The sequence below is a fragment of the Dreissena polymorpha genome, chromosome 4 (assembly GCF_020536995.1).
Source record: "Dreissena polymorpha isolate Duluth1 chromosome 4, UMN_Dpol_1.0, whole genome shotgun sequence".
Lineage (NCBI taxonomy): Eukaryota > Metazoa > Mollusca > Bivalvia > Myida > Dreissenidae > Dreissena > Dreissena polymorpha.
In genome coordinates, this window is record NC_068358.1 from 26499132 (window position 1) to 26516629 (window position 17498).

At 36.0% G+C, this 17498-nt stretch overlaps 1 protein-coding gene across 5 annotated transcripts in view; it reads left to right on the plus strand.

The window, feature by feature from the left end:
• LOC127878041 (protein patched homolog 3-like) overlaps positions 1 to 17498 on the plus strand; it is a 65731-nt gene that overhangs the window by 11424 nt on the left and 36809 nt on the right. For all 5 annotated transcript variants that reach the window (XM_052424434.1, XM_052424437.1, XM_052424438.1 and 2 more), the window contains exons 2-7: positions 4797 to 5043; positions 8805 to 9051; positions 12757 to 12830; positions 13267 to 13386; positions 13935 to 14058; positions 15234 to 15331. In XM_052424434.1, coding sequence (XP_052280394.1) covers positions 4871 to 5043; positions 8805 to 9051; positions 12757 to 12830; positions 13267 to 13386; positions 13935 to 14058; positions 15234 to 15331 — 836 coding nt within the window. In that variant the 5' untranslated portion in view covers positions 4797 to 4870. The remainder of the gene's footprint in view (positions 1 to 4796; positions 5044 to 8804; positions 9052 to 12756; positions 12831 to 13266; positions 13387 to 13934; positions 14059 to 15233; positions 15332 to 17498) is intronic.

The following is a 17498-nucleotide window of genomic DNA, read 5'->3' on the forward strand; positions in this document are numbered from 1 at the left end:
TGAGAGAAATGCAATCATTGGTACTTTTTCTTCATCATAAAAATTTGAAGTACCAGTTATCCATATAGAAATTCAATACACATTCTACAAATATTTTTCAGATCACTTACTGTTTACAGTCGCATAAATGATCATTTTATTACATCATTTGTGAAAAGGGAGAGTTTTTATAATCCAAGTGACAGTTAACAATAGTTTTTTTGTTTTATTCATGAAGACAGGGATTGAAAAACTTTGTCCGTGTCTCTAGTCACTGTCTCCAGGACAATCAGTAATAAACTCATTTGAATTGACTTCCTTAATATGCAAATATTTAACCTCTTTTTCTGGCTAGAGTATTTTCTATTTAAGAACAGATTTTGTTGTTTTTTTTGCATGTTTTTAAAATGAATAGTCTATTATATTTTTCAGATGTCATAGCCAAAACCTTTGACAAGCCTCTGGTTGATGTTGAAGAAAAGATGAGAGGTTGTTTAAGGCATCTGCGGCTGATGCACAAGTAGACTGAAGTCTTTGTAAATAAAATGTGCTGTTAAAATGATTATTTAACCATTGTTTTCACTTTGTTATATAGATTTGCACCTGTTTCAACAACATTAACTTATTTTTATGCTCCCGGTAGGGTCTCATATAGCAGTTGAACTGTCCGTCTGTCTGTCTATCCGTCCAAAAACTTGAGCATTGGTCATAACTTTTGCAATATTGAAGAAAGCAACTTGATATTTAGCATGCATGTGTATCTCATTGAGCTGCACATTTTGAGTGGTGCAAGGTCTAGGTCATCCTTCAAGGTCAGAGGTCAAAATCCAATGGAAGAAACAAGGGCTGTTTGTAAAACATGCATGCCCCCCATATGGGCTGTCCGTTGTAGTGGCAGCCATTGTGTGAATACGATTTTTGTCACTTTGACCTTGACCTTTGACCTAGTGACCTGAAAATCAATAGGGGTCATCTGCAAGTCATGATCAATCTACCTATGAAGTTTCATGATCCTAGGCGTATGAGTTCTTGAGTTATCATCCGAAAACCATTTTACTATTTCGGTTTACCGTGACCTTGACCTAGTGACCTCAAAATCAATAGGGGTCATCTGCAAGTCATGATCAATCTACCCATGAAGTTTCATGATCCTAGGCGTATGCGTTCTTGAGTTATCATCCGGAAACCATTTTACTATTTCAGGTCACCGTGACCTTGACCTTTGACCTAGTGACCTCAAAATTAATAGGGGTCATCTGCGAGTCATGATCAATCTACCCATGAAGTTTCATGATCCTAGGCGTATGCGTTCTTGAGTTATCATCCGGAAACCATTTTACTATTTCGGGTCACCGTGACCTTGACCTTTGACCTAGTGACCTCAAAATCAATAGGGGTCATCTGCGAGTCATGATCAATGTACCTATGACGTTTCATGATCCTAGACCCAAGCGTTATCATCCGGAAACCACCTGGTGGACGGACCGACCGACCGACATGAGCAAAGCAATATACCCCCTCTTTTGAAGGGGGGCATAATAAGCAAAGAGAGATAATTTCTATACCTGCCAAATGATAAATAGAAATTTTATTTCAAAGCAGCGCGGTAGGGGGCATTGTGTTTCTGACAAACACATCTCTTGTTTGTATTTATTCCATACAATCTTACTTTTTCCAGTTCTTTCTTTGTGTTCAATGTTATGTTATAACACTATTATATTTTATTATAACAATGCCATGTCTGTCAAAATAGTTTTATCATGCTGTGTATATGGATATATATGTAAAGTTTTATGTTTTATCATTTAAAAAAGTAATTAGAATTTAATTTATGATATTTTTGTTCTTATCATAAAAAAGTTTTTCAGTTTTCAAGTGGGTGAAAAGTGGGTTTTTACTGAGCATTTAACAGGTTTTAAAGCTAGTTTTAACTGCGTTTAATCTGTGAAAAGCATACATTTAGCTCACTTAATGCTCAAATAAAAACCCACTTTTAACTCGCTTAAGAACAGGAAAAACTGTCTTGATGTGTAGAAGCGGGTGTAAAAGCCAACATAAAGAAGGAAAACACACTAACTTTTAACCAACTTAAGTTGGTAAAAAGTCGGTTTTAAAGTGTGTTTTAACTGCGTTTAATCTAAGTTAAGCACACATTTAGCTCACTTAACACTCAAACAAAACCCCACTTTTAACTCGCTTAAGAACAGGAAAAACCGACTTGATGTGTAGAAGCGGGTTTAAAAGCCAACATAAAGAAGGAAAACAGACTAACTTTTAACCCACTTAAGTTGGTTTAAGTTAGTTTTAGTTGGTTTAAGTTGGTATAAGAAGGTATAAGCGTGTTGGTTTATGTGAGTGAAATCCAGGTTTTACCTACAAAAAACCAAGTCGGTAAGCAAAAAGTGTGTTTAAAAGACACGCTTTAACCCGGTGCCAATACCGCAGGGTTTAACACGGTTTTAACACGGATTAAAACCGGGTTTTGCCCACTTTTTTGACAAGGGTATGTTCAACAGTAATTACCTTCAGTAAGATTGTACACATAATATAATGAGGAATTCTGTGTGAAACTGTTGTAACGGATAATGAAATGTTCTACAGTTACAACAGTTTTACTTTCAACACTTCATTTTATTTTGTGTTCTTCCTTGTGTTTTGTCTGAGATATTTTTATTGTATTTATTTGAACATGCATTATATATTTTGTCCAGAGAATATCTGAGTAAATAGAGCAGTAAAGTAGATCAAGCCCTTGAATTAGGTGTTAGGTTTAGAGGGCTCATTTTCTGACAGTTAGGTGTTAGGTTTAGAGGGCTCATTTTCTGACAGGTGTTAGGTTTAGAGGGCTCATTTTCTGACAGTTAGGTGTTATATAGGTTTAGAGGGCTCATTTTCTGACAGTTAGGTGTAAGGTTTAGAGGGCTCATTTTCTGACAGTTAGGTGTTAGGTTTAGAGGGCTCATTTTCTGACAGTTAGGTGTTAGGTTTAGAGGGCTCATTTTCTGATGTTATGGTAATTTTACAAATACCTGGGTAGTATTTGGAACTCAGTTATCAGGAGTTTTCCAATAATCTACAGTAGGACATAATTTAAGTGTTCCTAATCCACTGTTGATTAGAGTGAATACCTAAAAAAGTCAATAAGCAAAGATTTATATGGGACAGGTTCAAAGAACTGAAGTTGTTTGTACCTAGCTAGAAACTGAGTTCATAATAAGGTCAATAAGGTGTTCCAAAACATTAATTTTTGACAGTTATTTCAAAAGTTACACACATGTGAGATAGTGATTATGTCCAAAAAAGAGTCCATCAGGTAGCCTATACACATAATTTATAGCGAGTTGAGGTCTTAAAAGAGTTGTTTGCTTGTACTGACTGACACATTTAATTTCCTATACTTTTTTTTTTTACTGTTTTCCAGCTTGAGTTTTTGAAGAATATAAAAAAAGATATTTAAATGATTTTTTCCATTTTTTTACTGTAAACATTGTTTTTAAAGTGGGAACTACAATGTAACTTACCTAATTTTGTGTGTGCAAAGTTTACAGATACCATGATTGTTTTGCCTAATTATGCCCCCCTTCGAAGAAGAGGGGGTATATTGCTTTGCTCATGTCAGTCGGTCGGTCCGTCCACCAGGTGGTTGTCAGACGATAACTCAAGAACGCTTGGGCCTAGGATCATGAAACTTCATAGGTACATTGATCATGACTCGCAGATGACCCCTATTGATTTTGAGGTCACTAGGTCAAAGGTCAAGGTCACGGTGACCCGAAATAGTAAAATGGTTTCCGGATGATAACTCAAGAACGCTTAGGCCTAGGATCATGAAACTTGATAGGAAGATTGATCATGACTCGCAGATGACCCCTATTGATTTTCAGGTCACTAGGTCAAAGGTCAAGGTCACAGTGACCCGAAATAGTAAAATGGTTTCTGGATGATAACTCAAGAACGCTTAGGCCTAGAATCATGAAACTTGATAGGTAGATTGATCATGACTCGCAGATGACCCTTATAGATTTTCAGCTCACTAGGTCAAAGGTCAAGGTCACAGTGACCCGAAATAGAAAAATGGTTTCCGGATGATAACTCAAGAACGCTTAGGCCTAGGATCATGAAACTTGATAGGTAGATTGATCATGACTCGCAGATGACCCCTATTGATTTTCAGGTCACTAGGTAAAAGGTCAAGGTCACGATGACCAGAAATAGTAAAATGGTTTCCGGATGATAACTGAAGAATGCTTATTCCTAGGATCATGAAACTTGATAGGTAGATTGATCATGACTCGCAGATGACCCCTATTGATTTTCAGGTCACTAGGTCAAAGGTCAAGGTCACGGTGACCCGAAATAGTAAAATGGTGTCCGGATGATAACTCAAGAAGGCTTATGGCTAGGATCATGAAATTTCAAAGGTACATTGATCATGACTGGCAGATGACCCCTATTGATTTTCAGGTCACTAGGTCAAAGGTCAAGGTCACAGTGACCAAAAAACATATTCACAAAATGGCTGTCACTACAACGGAGAGCCCATATGGGGGGCATGCATGTTTTACAAACAGCCCTTGTTTAATATTTATTTTTTGCTCACGTGCCCGAGGGCAACATTCATCTAATCTTAGATTAATTGACAAACTAGTGCTTTGAGTTTCCTTCCCTCTTACTTTACTTTCCTTGATTAGCCCTTTTACCAGATTAATGTTTTAGCTTTTTTCACTATTGCACTTTATTGAAAAAATATTATTGTGAAAGGAAATCACCCTGTTTAAGTTTCATACAAGAATTCAGTTGATGTATTTTTATTCCAGACTCATGGACGAATGAGTGGTGTTCCACAAATGTGATATACGTGCGGTCACATTTGGTATAAGAAGTACCAATCATGCAGCGGGAACATCTAAGCCTAGTGGATGTATCCGAAGACAGACAAGAGGGCGACACTAGAATCACCAAAACATACCAAGTCACCCAAGTGTACTATCAGGAATACGAGGCATCCTGTTTGCAGAAGTGCAGCAACGGAATCATTCGAGTCCTGGAGGGCACCTTCTACAGGTTTTGTGTTTATTATTTGAATGATTTTCAATTTATCCTTGTTTATTGGTTAATTAACGAGATTTGATGCAAAGCAATTAAATCACAAAGTCATTAGACTGAGTTGTTAAATGATAGCAAATCATTTTAACTCATACACAAAGAGTGGTTTATGGACAAATCATAGTGATTAGGCAAACAATATTTTGATTTAAACAGATTTGATAAATATTTTTGCAATTATGCCTCTCTTAAACAAGTGAAGTTATAAATTCTTTGCATTTGCCTGTCCTATGGTAGGACAATCGGTTGGTTTTCTCATAAACCTTTGGTTTTCACATAATACATGTATATAGAGAATACTCTGATCTACATCCATGTAAATTCGTATGCTGGTTACTTATCTTGAAAGGAGGAAGCCTTTTATTTTGAGGGCAACAGATCAGGAGGTCAAGGTTACAAGGGTTTGTAACGATAAATTATAAGATTCTGCAATGTAATATGATAATGTGTTTTCCTCAAATCTTTAAAATTGTTCAAAGGTTGCTTCTAAGAAAGGACATAGGATTAATAAATTTAAGGTCGCCAGGTCTTAAGTCAAGGTCACTTGGTCTAATATCCAGGTCACAGGGTCTTGTGTGAGGAAATGTGTTTTGTCACTATTTTTAGCTCACCTGAGCACAACGTGCTCAAGGTGAGCATTTGTGATCGCTTTTTGTCCATCGTCCGTTGTGCGGCGTCAACATTTTCCTTGTTAACTCTCTAGAGGCCACATTTATTGTCCAATCTTCATGAAATTTGGTCAGAAGATGGGTTTCAATGATATCTTGGATGAGTTTGAAAATGGTTAAGTTTGTTTGAAAAACATGGCTGCCAAGGGGCTGGGCATTTTTCCTTATATGGCTTTAATGGCAATAGTAAAATCTTGTTAACACTCTAGAGGCTTCATTTATTGTCCAATCTTGATGAAATATGGTCAGAAGATTTGTCTTAATGATATCTTGGATGAGTTCGAAAATGGTTACGTTTGCGTGAAAAACATGGCCGCCGGGGGGCGGGGCATTTTTCCTTATATGGCTTTAGTAAAACCTTGTTAACACTCTAGAGGCCACTTTTATTTTCCGATCTTCATGAAACTTGCTCAGAAGATTTGTCCCACTGATATCTTGGATGAGTTCAAAAATGGTAACCTTTGCTTGAAAAACATGGCTGCTATAAGGGGCGGGGCATTTTTCCTTATATGGCTATATATGGCTATAGTAAAATCTTGTTAACACTCTAGAGGCCACATTTATTATCCAATCTTAATGAAACTTGGTCAGAATATTCATCCCAAAAATATCTTGGATGAGTTCGAAAATGAAGCCGGTTGGTTAAAAAACATGGCCGCCAGGGGTTGGTGCATTTTTCCTTATATGGCTATAGTAAAACCTTGTTAACACTCTAGAGGCTTCATTTATTGTCCAATCTTGATGAAATATGGTCAGAAGATTTGTCTTAATGATATCTTGGATGAGTTCGAAAATGGTTACGTTTGCGTGAAAAACATGGCCGCCAAGGGGCGGGGCATTTTTCCTTATATGGCAAAATAAGGCTATAGTAAAATTTTGTTAACACTAGAGGCCACATTTATAGTCCGATCTTCATGAAACTTGGTCAGAAGATTCATCATAATAATATCTTGGACGAGATCAAAAATGATGCCGGTTGGTTGAAAAACATGGCCACCACGGGGGCAGGGCTATTTTCCTTATATGGCTATATAGTAAAACCTTGTTAACACTCTAGAGGTCACATTTATTTTCCGATCATCATGAAACTTGGTCAGAAGATTTGTCCCAATGATATCTTGGATGAGTTCGAAAATGGTTTTGGTTGCTTTAAAAACATGGCCACAAGGGGCGGGGCATTTTTCCTTATACACCTTGTTAACACTCTAGAGGCCACATTTAGTGTCCAATCTTCATGAAATTCAATCAGAAGATTGGTCTCAATGATATATTGGATAAGTTCGAAAATAATTATGTTTGCTTGAAAAACATGGCTTCCAAGGGGTGGGGCATTTTTCCTTACATGTACCGGTATATGGCTATAGTAAAATCTTGTTAACACTCAGAGGCCACATTTACTGTCCGATCTTCATGAAACTTGGTCAGAAGATTCATCCCGATAATATCTTGGACGAGTTAAAAAATGACGCTGGTTGGTTGAAAAACATGGCTGCCAGGAGGCGGGGCATATTTCCTTATATGGCTATAGTAAAACTTTGTTAACACTCTAGAGGCCACATTTATTTTCCGATCTTTGTGAAACTTGCTCAGAAGATTTGTCCCAATAATATCTTGTTATCTCAGGTGAGCGACTTTGGGCTTTTCAGGCCCTCTTGTTTATAATGCTTTGACCTACTTTCATTTAAATTGATGTAGTGGTTAGATGCATGCTTTTCAATAAGAATTGTTCCAACATTTAATTGAAGAGAGACTACTTTATGGGTCCAATATTTTCTATTACTTTTGTGAAACTATCAGTGACCAAAAGTTGGAAAATTGTCAATAAGTAAGTAAGTCTGCCAGTCTTTGAAAGGCTATTGAATCTTTTAGTGTTTTAATTGTAGATCTTCATCACTTTACTTCTCATGTATATCAATTATTACATTTTCTCTTTCAAATCTGTACTTATGTTTTCTGGTTTAGTTACTCTAACATTTGATACATGTACATGCATATACAAGATAAATGGACTTTGTAAAGTCCATTGTGTGTGTTCATATCATTTTTGATGTTACTATATATATGTGTTATCTGAATTTTTTAGATTGTACAGATTTTTTTTTTTTTAAGTAATTTGTCTTCAGACTAAAAAAAAAAGACTTTGCAAGCTGCAAGCCCAAGGGTGATTTGAATAAAGTTCCGTTTGGTGAAATACATCTTTTAAAATTCCAAATGTTTTGAGGTATCATTTGAAAAAAAATGTACGTGAAATCATTAACATATTTTGTATTTTTAAGATTAAAGACATTAAATGTGTCAAGATCTCTTAAATTAAATCTCCATTTTACATGTATGACAAGTTAAGAAGAAATGTACTTAAAATTATTGAAAGGAACTTGTGATTAGCAAATTAGCAAAATGATGGCTTTCAAATAATATTTAAAAATAAGGTATTACCGGTAAGTGTTTTTAAACAAGCAGCACTTTAATATGACAAAGCAAAATATTTTAAGAATCATGTCAATTGAAGGCATGCAATCACCTATCAAAATCCCCGTGTAGGCAAATTTTGCTTGCAATGACCCTGGTTTGATTCTTGGGAAAGTTAAAGCTTTATCTTGATATTACACTAACTATATATTTTAAAAATAAATTAGTAGAGTTCACAGGTTATATGAAACTTTTTTTTAAATACCATGATCTGTGAACAAGATACTTTAAAGAGACATGTGAATTCCTGTATATAAATTAGGAATTGAATGATGTGACCTTTGTAATTGCCTGAAGTTTTTACTGATAAACACCATGTTATCATTGTCCAAAACATTCAATAAGGAAATCAATGAAGTTGAAGCAAAGTTGAAAAGTTATATTTCATTGGTTTTCAATCTGTTTCATTTTTGTTGATTATAACTTATTTGTATACTTGTATAGTTCCCGTTAAAAATAGTTTGGTATTGTGGTTTGCGTAGGTTGGTTGGTCTTCTGGTGCCAAGGTCAGTTGTAAGGCCAGCCTTATGTTTAAAACTATCCTCATTAGTGTTATTGTTGAATTGCATTTGTTTGTTACAGGATTGGTTTGCATGTGGCACGTCATCCCTATCTTGTAATTCTTGTCTGCCTGCTTGTTTGTGGTCTCTGCGGATTGGGTTTGTTGAAATTCGAACAAACGAGCGACGACGCCAAACTCTGGGTACCAGTCAACTCAAGGGTTCTCCCAGAAAAGGCATGGATGGAGAATCATTTCCCGGAGCAGTTCCGCTACACATCTGTTATTATCACTGCCAGCAACATTTTGACACCAGCAGTGTTGAACTCTGTAGGTATTGCAGGGATGTAATTTCTCATCTTTGAGCTGATTTTCTCATTTTAATTCCTAGATCAATTTCTAAACTTACATGGTATTAGGATCTATTTAAAAGTGAAAACTAAACCAAATAATTAGACTTAACACTTATTGTGGTTCTGTTTGATTTTGAGGTTATAGTCACGCAAGTTGTGTTTATTCTAGAAATGGAAAAAGTTATCTTAGATTATCAAAATCAGTTGTCTATCAGGATTTCCTTATCATATCCCATTGATTTGTTATGAATGATACACATTGAAATAAGTGGTACAAATCGATCCAACCGGACTTGGGTTATCTCAGAGAGTATAATTGGCAAGATAAATGCCAGATTGTATCTGCACAATTAATGCTAGAATATCCTTATGACTGTTTAGACACATCTTTCCACTTTTATAAACTAGAGATCAGATTTTCTTCCAAGGAAACTTACTTGAGACTTTTATGCTATTGATGCTTAGAGCTGAACTTAATAGATTTACATTTAACTTATTTCACAAATATAATTATGTTATAGCATCTGAGGTACAGCTCTGAGCTTGTCATGATGCCTTTAATGTTCAAATTATGACCTGGTCAAAACTCTTGGCAAAACCTTATAATACTGTAGATTCATTTATTTTTATGCCCCCGGTAGGGTGGCATATAGCATTTGATCTGTCTGTCCGTCTGTCTCTCCGTCAGTCCGGCCGAAAACTTTAATATTGGCCATAACTTATGCAATATTGAAGATGGCAACTTAAGATTTGGCATGCATGTGTATCTCACGAAGCTGCACATTTTGAGTGGTGAAAGGTCAAGGTCAAAGTCATCCTTTATGGTCAAAAGTAAAAAAATACAATCCAAGGGAAGTAATAAGCTTTAAAAGGGAGATAATTTCTAAACCTGTCAAATGCTATATTGAAATTTTATTTCAAAGCGGTGCAATAGGGGGCATTGTGTTTCTGACAAACACATCTCTTGTTATGAAAAAGAAAAAAAAAGAAAAAATGAAACTGTGTGGTATCATAAATTCTGGTATTTTTGTTTGATCAAAAATTCATGGATCATTTTTGGAAAGTTTGATAGAAAACTTCGGACTATTAGACATTGGTTTGACATTTGATTTTGTGGTTGAATGGGCCCATGTTTTATCAATGTGTATTAAACAGTATAATGTTAGAATGTGACCTTCATATCCAAGTATGAAATCAAAGAGACCAAATTTTGCAGCTTTGTGAAACCAATTGTGTTTTTTTTTCATAAAACATCTTTTAACCAAAGCTTGTTATATAATATAGATTGCTTTATGGCACATTTTGTTTCATACACATGTACTATTTCAGATAGTAAACTTGAGATAGCCATTTATTGTTTGTAAAATAGGCCATTTCTGAGGAGAATTTACTATCGCCCCTAGGCTATGGTTCAAATATGAGTGACTGTAATTATCCCCACGCTTTTTGAAAAAAAGGTGGGGATATTGTGGTTATCTCCGCCGTCCGTCCGTCCGTCCGTCTGTCTGTCTGTCTGTCAGTCCGTCCGTCCTGGCCACTATCTCCTCCTACACTAAAAGCACTAGAACCTTGAAACTTACACACATGGTAGCTATGAGCATATGTGCGACCCTGCACTATTTGGAATTTTGATCTGACCCCTGGGTCAAAAGTTATAGCGGTTGGGGTGGGGCCGCGTCAGAAATTATCACTCATTTTTTTAGGTTATTTTACATTTACTTCTTTATTTCTACACCGATTCACTTCAAATTGATACTGGACCTCTCTTATGACAAGACGGTCAATCTCAACCATGCATGGCCCCATTCCCAACCCTGGGGCGCCCCGCCCACATAGGCCACACCCACCAAAAATTTCCATTTACTATAATTTTTTCATTTCTACACGGATTTACTTCAAATTGATACTGAACTTTTGTTATGACATTAGGGTCAATCTCAACTATGCATGGCCCCAATCCAAACCCTGGGGCGCCCGCCCACATAGGCCACACCCACCAAAAAATTCCATTTACTATAATTTTTTCATTTCTACATGGATTCACTTCAAAGTGATACTGAACTTCTCTTATGACATTAGGGTCAATCTCAACTATGCATGGCCCCATAACCAACCCTGGGGCCCCGCCCACATAGACCACACCCACCCAAAATTGCCTTTACTATAATTTCTTCATTTCTACACCGATTCACTTCAAATTGATATTGAACTTCTCTTATGACAATACAGTCAATCTCAACTATGCATGGCCCCATTACCAACCCTGGGGCGCCCCGCCCACATAGACCACACCCACCCAAAATTGCCTTTTACTATAATTTCTTCATTTCTACACCGATTCACTTCAAATTGATACTGAACCTCTCTTATGACAATACGGTCAATCTCAACTATGCATGGCCCCATTACCAACCCTGGGGCCCCGCCCACATAGACCACACCCGCCCAAAATTGCCTTTTACTATAATTTCTTCATTTCTACACCGATTCACTTCAAATTGATACTGAACTTCTCTTATGACAATACGGTCAATCTCAACTATGCATGGCACAATTACCAACCCTGGGGCGCCCTGCCCACATATGCAGTGCTCCAGCTAGGCCTAAATCGAAGGGCGCCGCGCCCTGCCCTCCCGAACCTCCGCCCTGCCCCCCCCCGAACCTCCGCCCTGCCCCCCCCCCCCCCCCTCAAAAAAAAAAAAAAAAAAAAATTTTTTTTTTTTTTTTTTTTTTTTTTTACATATGATAATTCATAAATCTCTTATTACATTGTAATTAGTTTAATCCTCATTGTAGACATTATATTTCAATGGTTTAATAATAATGGGAATAATACAATTATTTATAACATATAAATTAACATGCAAATAAAAGCATTCCAGAAACACCCGCGCGCTCGAACGTGCCCTTTTCACAAAATACTGCGCGTCGAAAGTGCCCTTTTCACAAAATACTGCGCGTCGAAAGTGCCCTTTTGACAAAAAAGCCACCCTGCCCTTTTCGAATTCTAGCTGGAGCACTGCATATGTCACACCCACCCAAAATTGCCTTTTACTATAACTTCTTCATTTCTACACCAATTCACTTCTAATTGATGATGAACTTCTCTTATGACAATACGGTCAATCTCAGCTATGCATGGCCCCATTACCAACCTGGGGCACACCTAGGTCAAACATTCGGCGTGGGGATACGCGTCGGCCTCTGCCGCGCCATTTCTAGTTACATGTTTACATTTGTATTAGTTTTTATTAAAAAAACAAGATGTTAGCGTGTTGCAATAAAAAAAATTTATTTATAATGTTTATTACTTGTAATAACAACATAGTGTGTATGAGCATACCGGTATTGGTTTATTTCACATACGAGTCTGTTATTAAGTGTTAAACTGGGGATGTCAATGGATATTCTGATATCTGAATACCAAACTGTACAAATTCTATGTTTGTTTGCACCTGTCACATTACCTATCGAAATCTTTTAATAAAGGTTTGTTTAAAAAAAGAAAGATTTCAAGTCAATTGAAAACCTTATGACTGTTTGAGGTGTTTGAAGTCAGTTTCTTGGGTAAAACCATTACTTTGTGTCTGGAAAGATATTGGAAATCTTTCAGTTAGTGGGGATGGAACTGAGCACTCAAAGATTGCATTATATGTATAATTACGTAAATAATGTTTTTCAGATGTATGATATGTACTTGAAGTCCAGTATGATGTATGTGGAAGGTAACACCAACCTGGAGGGCCTATGTGTGAAGTGAGTCATGTCAAATATCCATAGTTCATGATCAATATGTAGTAGTGATACATTTACTGGTGAGCTTACTGGCCTGAGCACTACTCTGTGAAAACCCAGCTTTATGTATGTTTATAAAGTATCAACTTAGTAAAGCCTGTGCTGTCAGCACAGGCTTATTTCGGACCACAAATTCCACCTAGACTAATTATAGAGACTTCCTTTAAATGATGCTCCATAAAAGTGAAGTGGCTGACTAAGTAAATATATTTAATAACTTATTTCAAAATTATGAAAATATGTGATTAAGTTTATTAAGTCCACAATTGTTATGTATTTCTTGCCACGATTGTGTCCGCTTACTTTCATGATGGTAAGACTAGAATATCATTTGTTATGTGAAGTTTACTTACCACTTTTTCACTTGAAACTTAATATATTTTTGCCCTGTATTCAGAGTGGGTCAGTCCTGCAATGTTCAGAGCATCTTGGAGCTGTGGAACAACAATGGGACCATCATTAGAAAGCTCACCATGAATGATGTCCTCCACACAGTCAACTCTGGTGTAAAATACAGGTCAGTTTCATTCCTGGGCCATTTTCTCCTTGAAGACATCTTTTTCATCAGTTGTCATAACTGTATAAAGTATACTTAACTAGTTGTTATGCCTCCAACAAGCAATGGGAATTAAGCTCTTCACTTTGCTGTATGCCTATACATATGAACATAATACGCATGCATGGATCCTTCCTTGTCAACTTAATTTTAGTTGGGTAGTCAGTGTCTGTAACACATCTTTTTAAGTGCATGTGAAAGGAATTTGAATGAAACAATTGTCACTTTTAAATGAGCCTTGCTCTGTGAAAAGAGGGTTTAATGCTTGTGCGTTTTGTGTAGATTAGCCTGTGCAGTCTGTACACTTTCTGTCTAAACTTGATTTTTGCTAAGAGGAGACTTTCTTGAAATTAAAAATATTATAAAACCAGAAAGTGTCGTCCCTGATTAGCCTGTGCAGACTGCACATGCATTAAACCCTCTTTTTTCACAGAGCACGGCCCAAATATGTTTGCGGTTCAATGTGTTGTATTTTGAGTTTATAACAGTTTCACAATGTATTATTTCAGCCCCGTGTATGGCACAGAATGGAGCTTCAGCCAACAGCTGGGTGGTATACGGAGAGATCGCTATGGTAACATCATTGGTGCGTCTGCTGCCTCCATGCTCTGGGTGCTACACAAGGACCCACAAGTATGTAAACTAAAGTTAAACTAAAGTTAAGAATACAGTTTGGTATAAAATACAGCTTGTAATGGTTTGATAGAGAATAATTATATTACCCCACCCATTCCGTTATACAAAGCGTAACGTAAACAAACGCTCATTATTAAATTAAAAAGCTTATTATTAAAATAACTTGTTATTCACAATATGCATAAACATCATATTTATATATTTCAACCGATGTCTATTGCTTAACTTACGTTTTTGTCATTGTATTTGTATAATATTGTTGTTAACGCTTGCATCTCATTCATTAAATCCGCCATTTCATATTACGTTTATTGGTAGATATTTTTACTTTAACGGGCGTCACGTGTCATTGATGCACGGCCGAAAAAGTATAAATAGCGGTTTTGAAAATAAACAAGTTTCAGTTTGGAATATTGATTTGAAAAGTTAACATCAGGTCAAAATAAATTATTTAACATTATTATTAAACAAGAAACATATTTTTATAAACTAACTACAGAATAAGATGCAGGTACGGATATTTTATTGTTGATTGCATATGATATTTATGAATATATGCTTTTGTTGTAATATATTGATAAGGAAACTGAAAATGAAAGTAAAAGTAGAAATTTGGAATTAACTTTTGGTTTTCTTTGTTATACGGTATAACAGTATGTAAACTAAAGTTAAGAATACAGTTTTGTATAAAATACAGCTTGTAATGGTTTGATAGAGAAAAATTGTATTTATATGTCACCAGAAAACAGTTCTTATAGCCCCTGTCCACAAACTCTTGAGAAAAACAAACTTTGCAGGGTCTGCTGAATATCTTACTGTCCAAATAAAATAAACCCCTTAAAATCAGTCATATAATAATAAGTAGGCGAGTTCTTATTGCATAGTTACTCTACAAGCAATAGCGATCAACGCCTCTGGAGTAAATCTAGGAAGTACACTAGCTTCCATGAAGCACATAGTTCTATAAATTTTGTAATTTTTACTTAGCCCTTGCAAACATAAACACAATTAACTATTTATCTTACAAACAAAATAGCTTCCAGTGAAAGGAACGTTTTCAATAAAAACTTATGGGTTTGCTTATACTTCATGTGTTGATTACACTGTTACATATGTTGGAATTTATATCATTAATTCATGAACTACTTTTATTGGTTTTTTGTTCTTTGCAGAAAGAATTGTCAGCTCTAGACTGGGAGAAACAGATGATATCCATGGCAACCACTAGCAGACCTTACATTGACAAATCATATATTTACGCCACAAGAACGTAAGCTGGGTTGTGGATTTTGTCTTGACTATTTACCAAGTAATGTAAGTTATCTCTTTCCCACTCAGAAGCAAAGTGAAAATGGCTATGTGCAAACAGCATAATACCAGAACAGCCTGGGAGTAACTCGCAGTCTGTTCAGGTTTTATGCTGTTTGCTGCTCATCAGTATCTTAGGGTTGGAAATGAAGCCTTTCATACTTGAATGTAGCAAGAAAGGTCTTAAATTAAATCTAACTTTCTAAGAGACTACACATGGGTCAAAATACGTTTCTAAGTGGTAAAGGGTTATAGTACTCATCCATATGTTGGCATCTGTGTGTGAATAAGTTGATGACAATCAGTAACAGCTCCATATCAATGTTTTTTCTACAGGTATTCAACTGAAGCTCCACACATGTGTTCTGGGTCATTAAGTGAGGTCACTGACAGAGTTCCATAACTCGGACCTTCAAAGCTTGTTCATATCATGACTTGGGGTATAAACTGGCAAGCCAAAGGGGTCACATAGTTTATATTTCAAAATAACTTAGAAGGCCTTCCCCTTGAAACCACATGCAAATGCTTTGTATATTGGTATGTAAAATAAGATTGTGATCCACATAGGGAACAATTTTAAATCATGACCCAGGGTCATTACATGAGAAGCCCTGGTGGTGAAATGGTTAAATAACATTATAACGTTATAAAATGACAGACCCAAAAATACTTGTCTTTGTAACATTGTATAGTGGTCTTCTATAAGTTCAAGTCATGTGCCTTGAGTAAAATAATTTTCTTTTCAGAGTAAGTGTTTTTTTGAGAACCACGCTTCTTTTTAATTTTTTTAAGTGTTACAGGTACATAAAAACATGATAAACATATATTCTTGTGATGAAACATTGTCATGTTTGATGATTTTATCTCCTGAATTTAGCTCACCTGTCACGAAGTGACATGGTGAGCTTATGTGACTGTGTGATGTCCGGTGTCCGTTGTGTGTACGTCCATCAACAATTTGTTTGTGTAGACAGTAGAGGGCACAGTTTTCATCCAATCTTTATGAAATTTGATCAGAATGTTTATCTTGATGAAATCTGTGTTGGGATTGTATTTGGGCCATCTGGGATCAAAAACTAGGTCACTAGGTCAAAAACTAGGTCACATAATATGTAAAATAATAGAAAGCCTTATGTAGACAATAGAGGTCGCAGTTTTCATCCAATCTTTATGAAATTTGGTCAGAATGTTTATCTTGATGAAATCTGGGTTGGGATTGTATTTGGGTCATCTGGGGTCAAAAACTAGGTCACTAGGTAAAAAACTAGGTCAAATTAAAGAAAAACCTTGTGTAGACAGTAGAGGTTACAGTTTTCATCCAATCTTTATGAAATTTGGTCAGAATGTTTATCTTGATGAAATCTGGGTTGGGATTGTATTTGGGTCATCTGAGGTCAAACACTATGTCACTAAGTCAAATAATAGAAAAACCGTCAACAATTTGTTTGTGTAGACAGTAGAGGTCACAGTTTTCATCCAATCTTTATGAAATTTGGTCAGAAGGTTTATTTTGATGAAATCTGGGTTGGGATTGTATTTGGGTCATCTGGGGTCAAAAACTAGGTCACTAGGTAAAAAACTAGGTCAAATTAAAGAAAAACCTTGTGTAGACAGTAGAGGTTACAGTTTTCATCCAATCTTTATGAAATTTGGTCAGAATGTTTATCTTGATGAAATCTGGGTTGGGATTGTATTTGGGTCATCTGAGGTCAAAAACTATGTCACTAGGTCAAATAATAGAAAAACCGTCAACAATTTGTTTGTGTAGACAGTAGAGGTCACAGTTTTCATCCAATCTTTATGAAATTTGGTCAGAAGGTTTATTTTGATGAAATCTGGGTTGGGATTGTATTTGGGTCATCTGGGGTCAAAAACTAGGTCACTAGGTCAAAAACTAGGTTACCGGTACTAGGTAAAATAATAGAAAAACCTTGTATAGACAATAGAGTTCACAGTTTTCATCCAATCTTGATGAAATCTGGGTTGGGATTGTATTTGGGCCATCTGGGTTCAAAAACTAGGTCACTAGGTCAAATAATAGAAAAACGTTGTGTAGACAATAGAGGTCACAGTTTTCATCCAATCTTTATAAAATTTGATCAGAATGTTTATCTTGATGAAATCTGGGT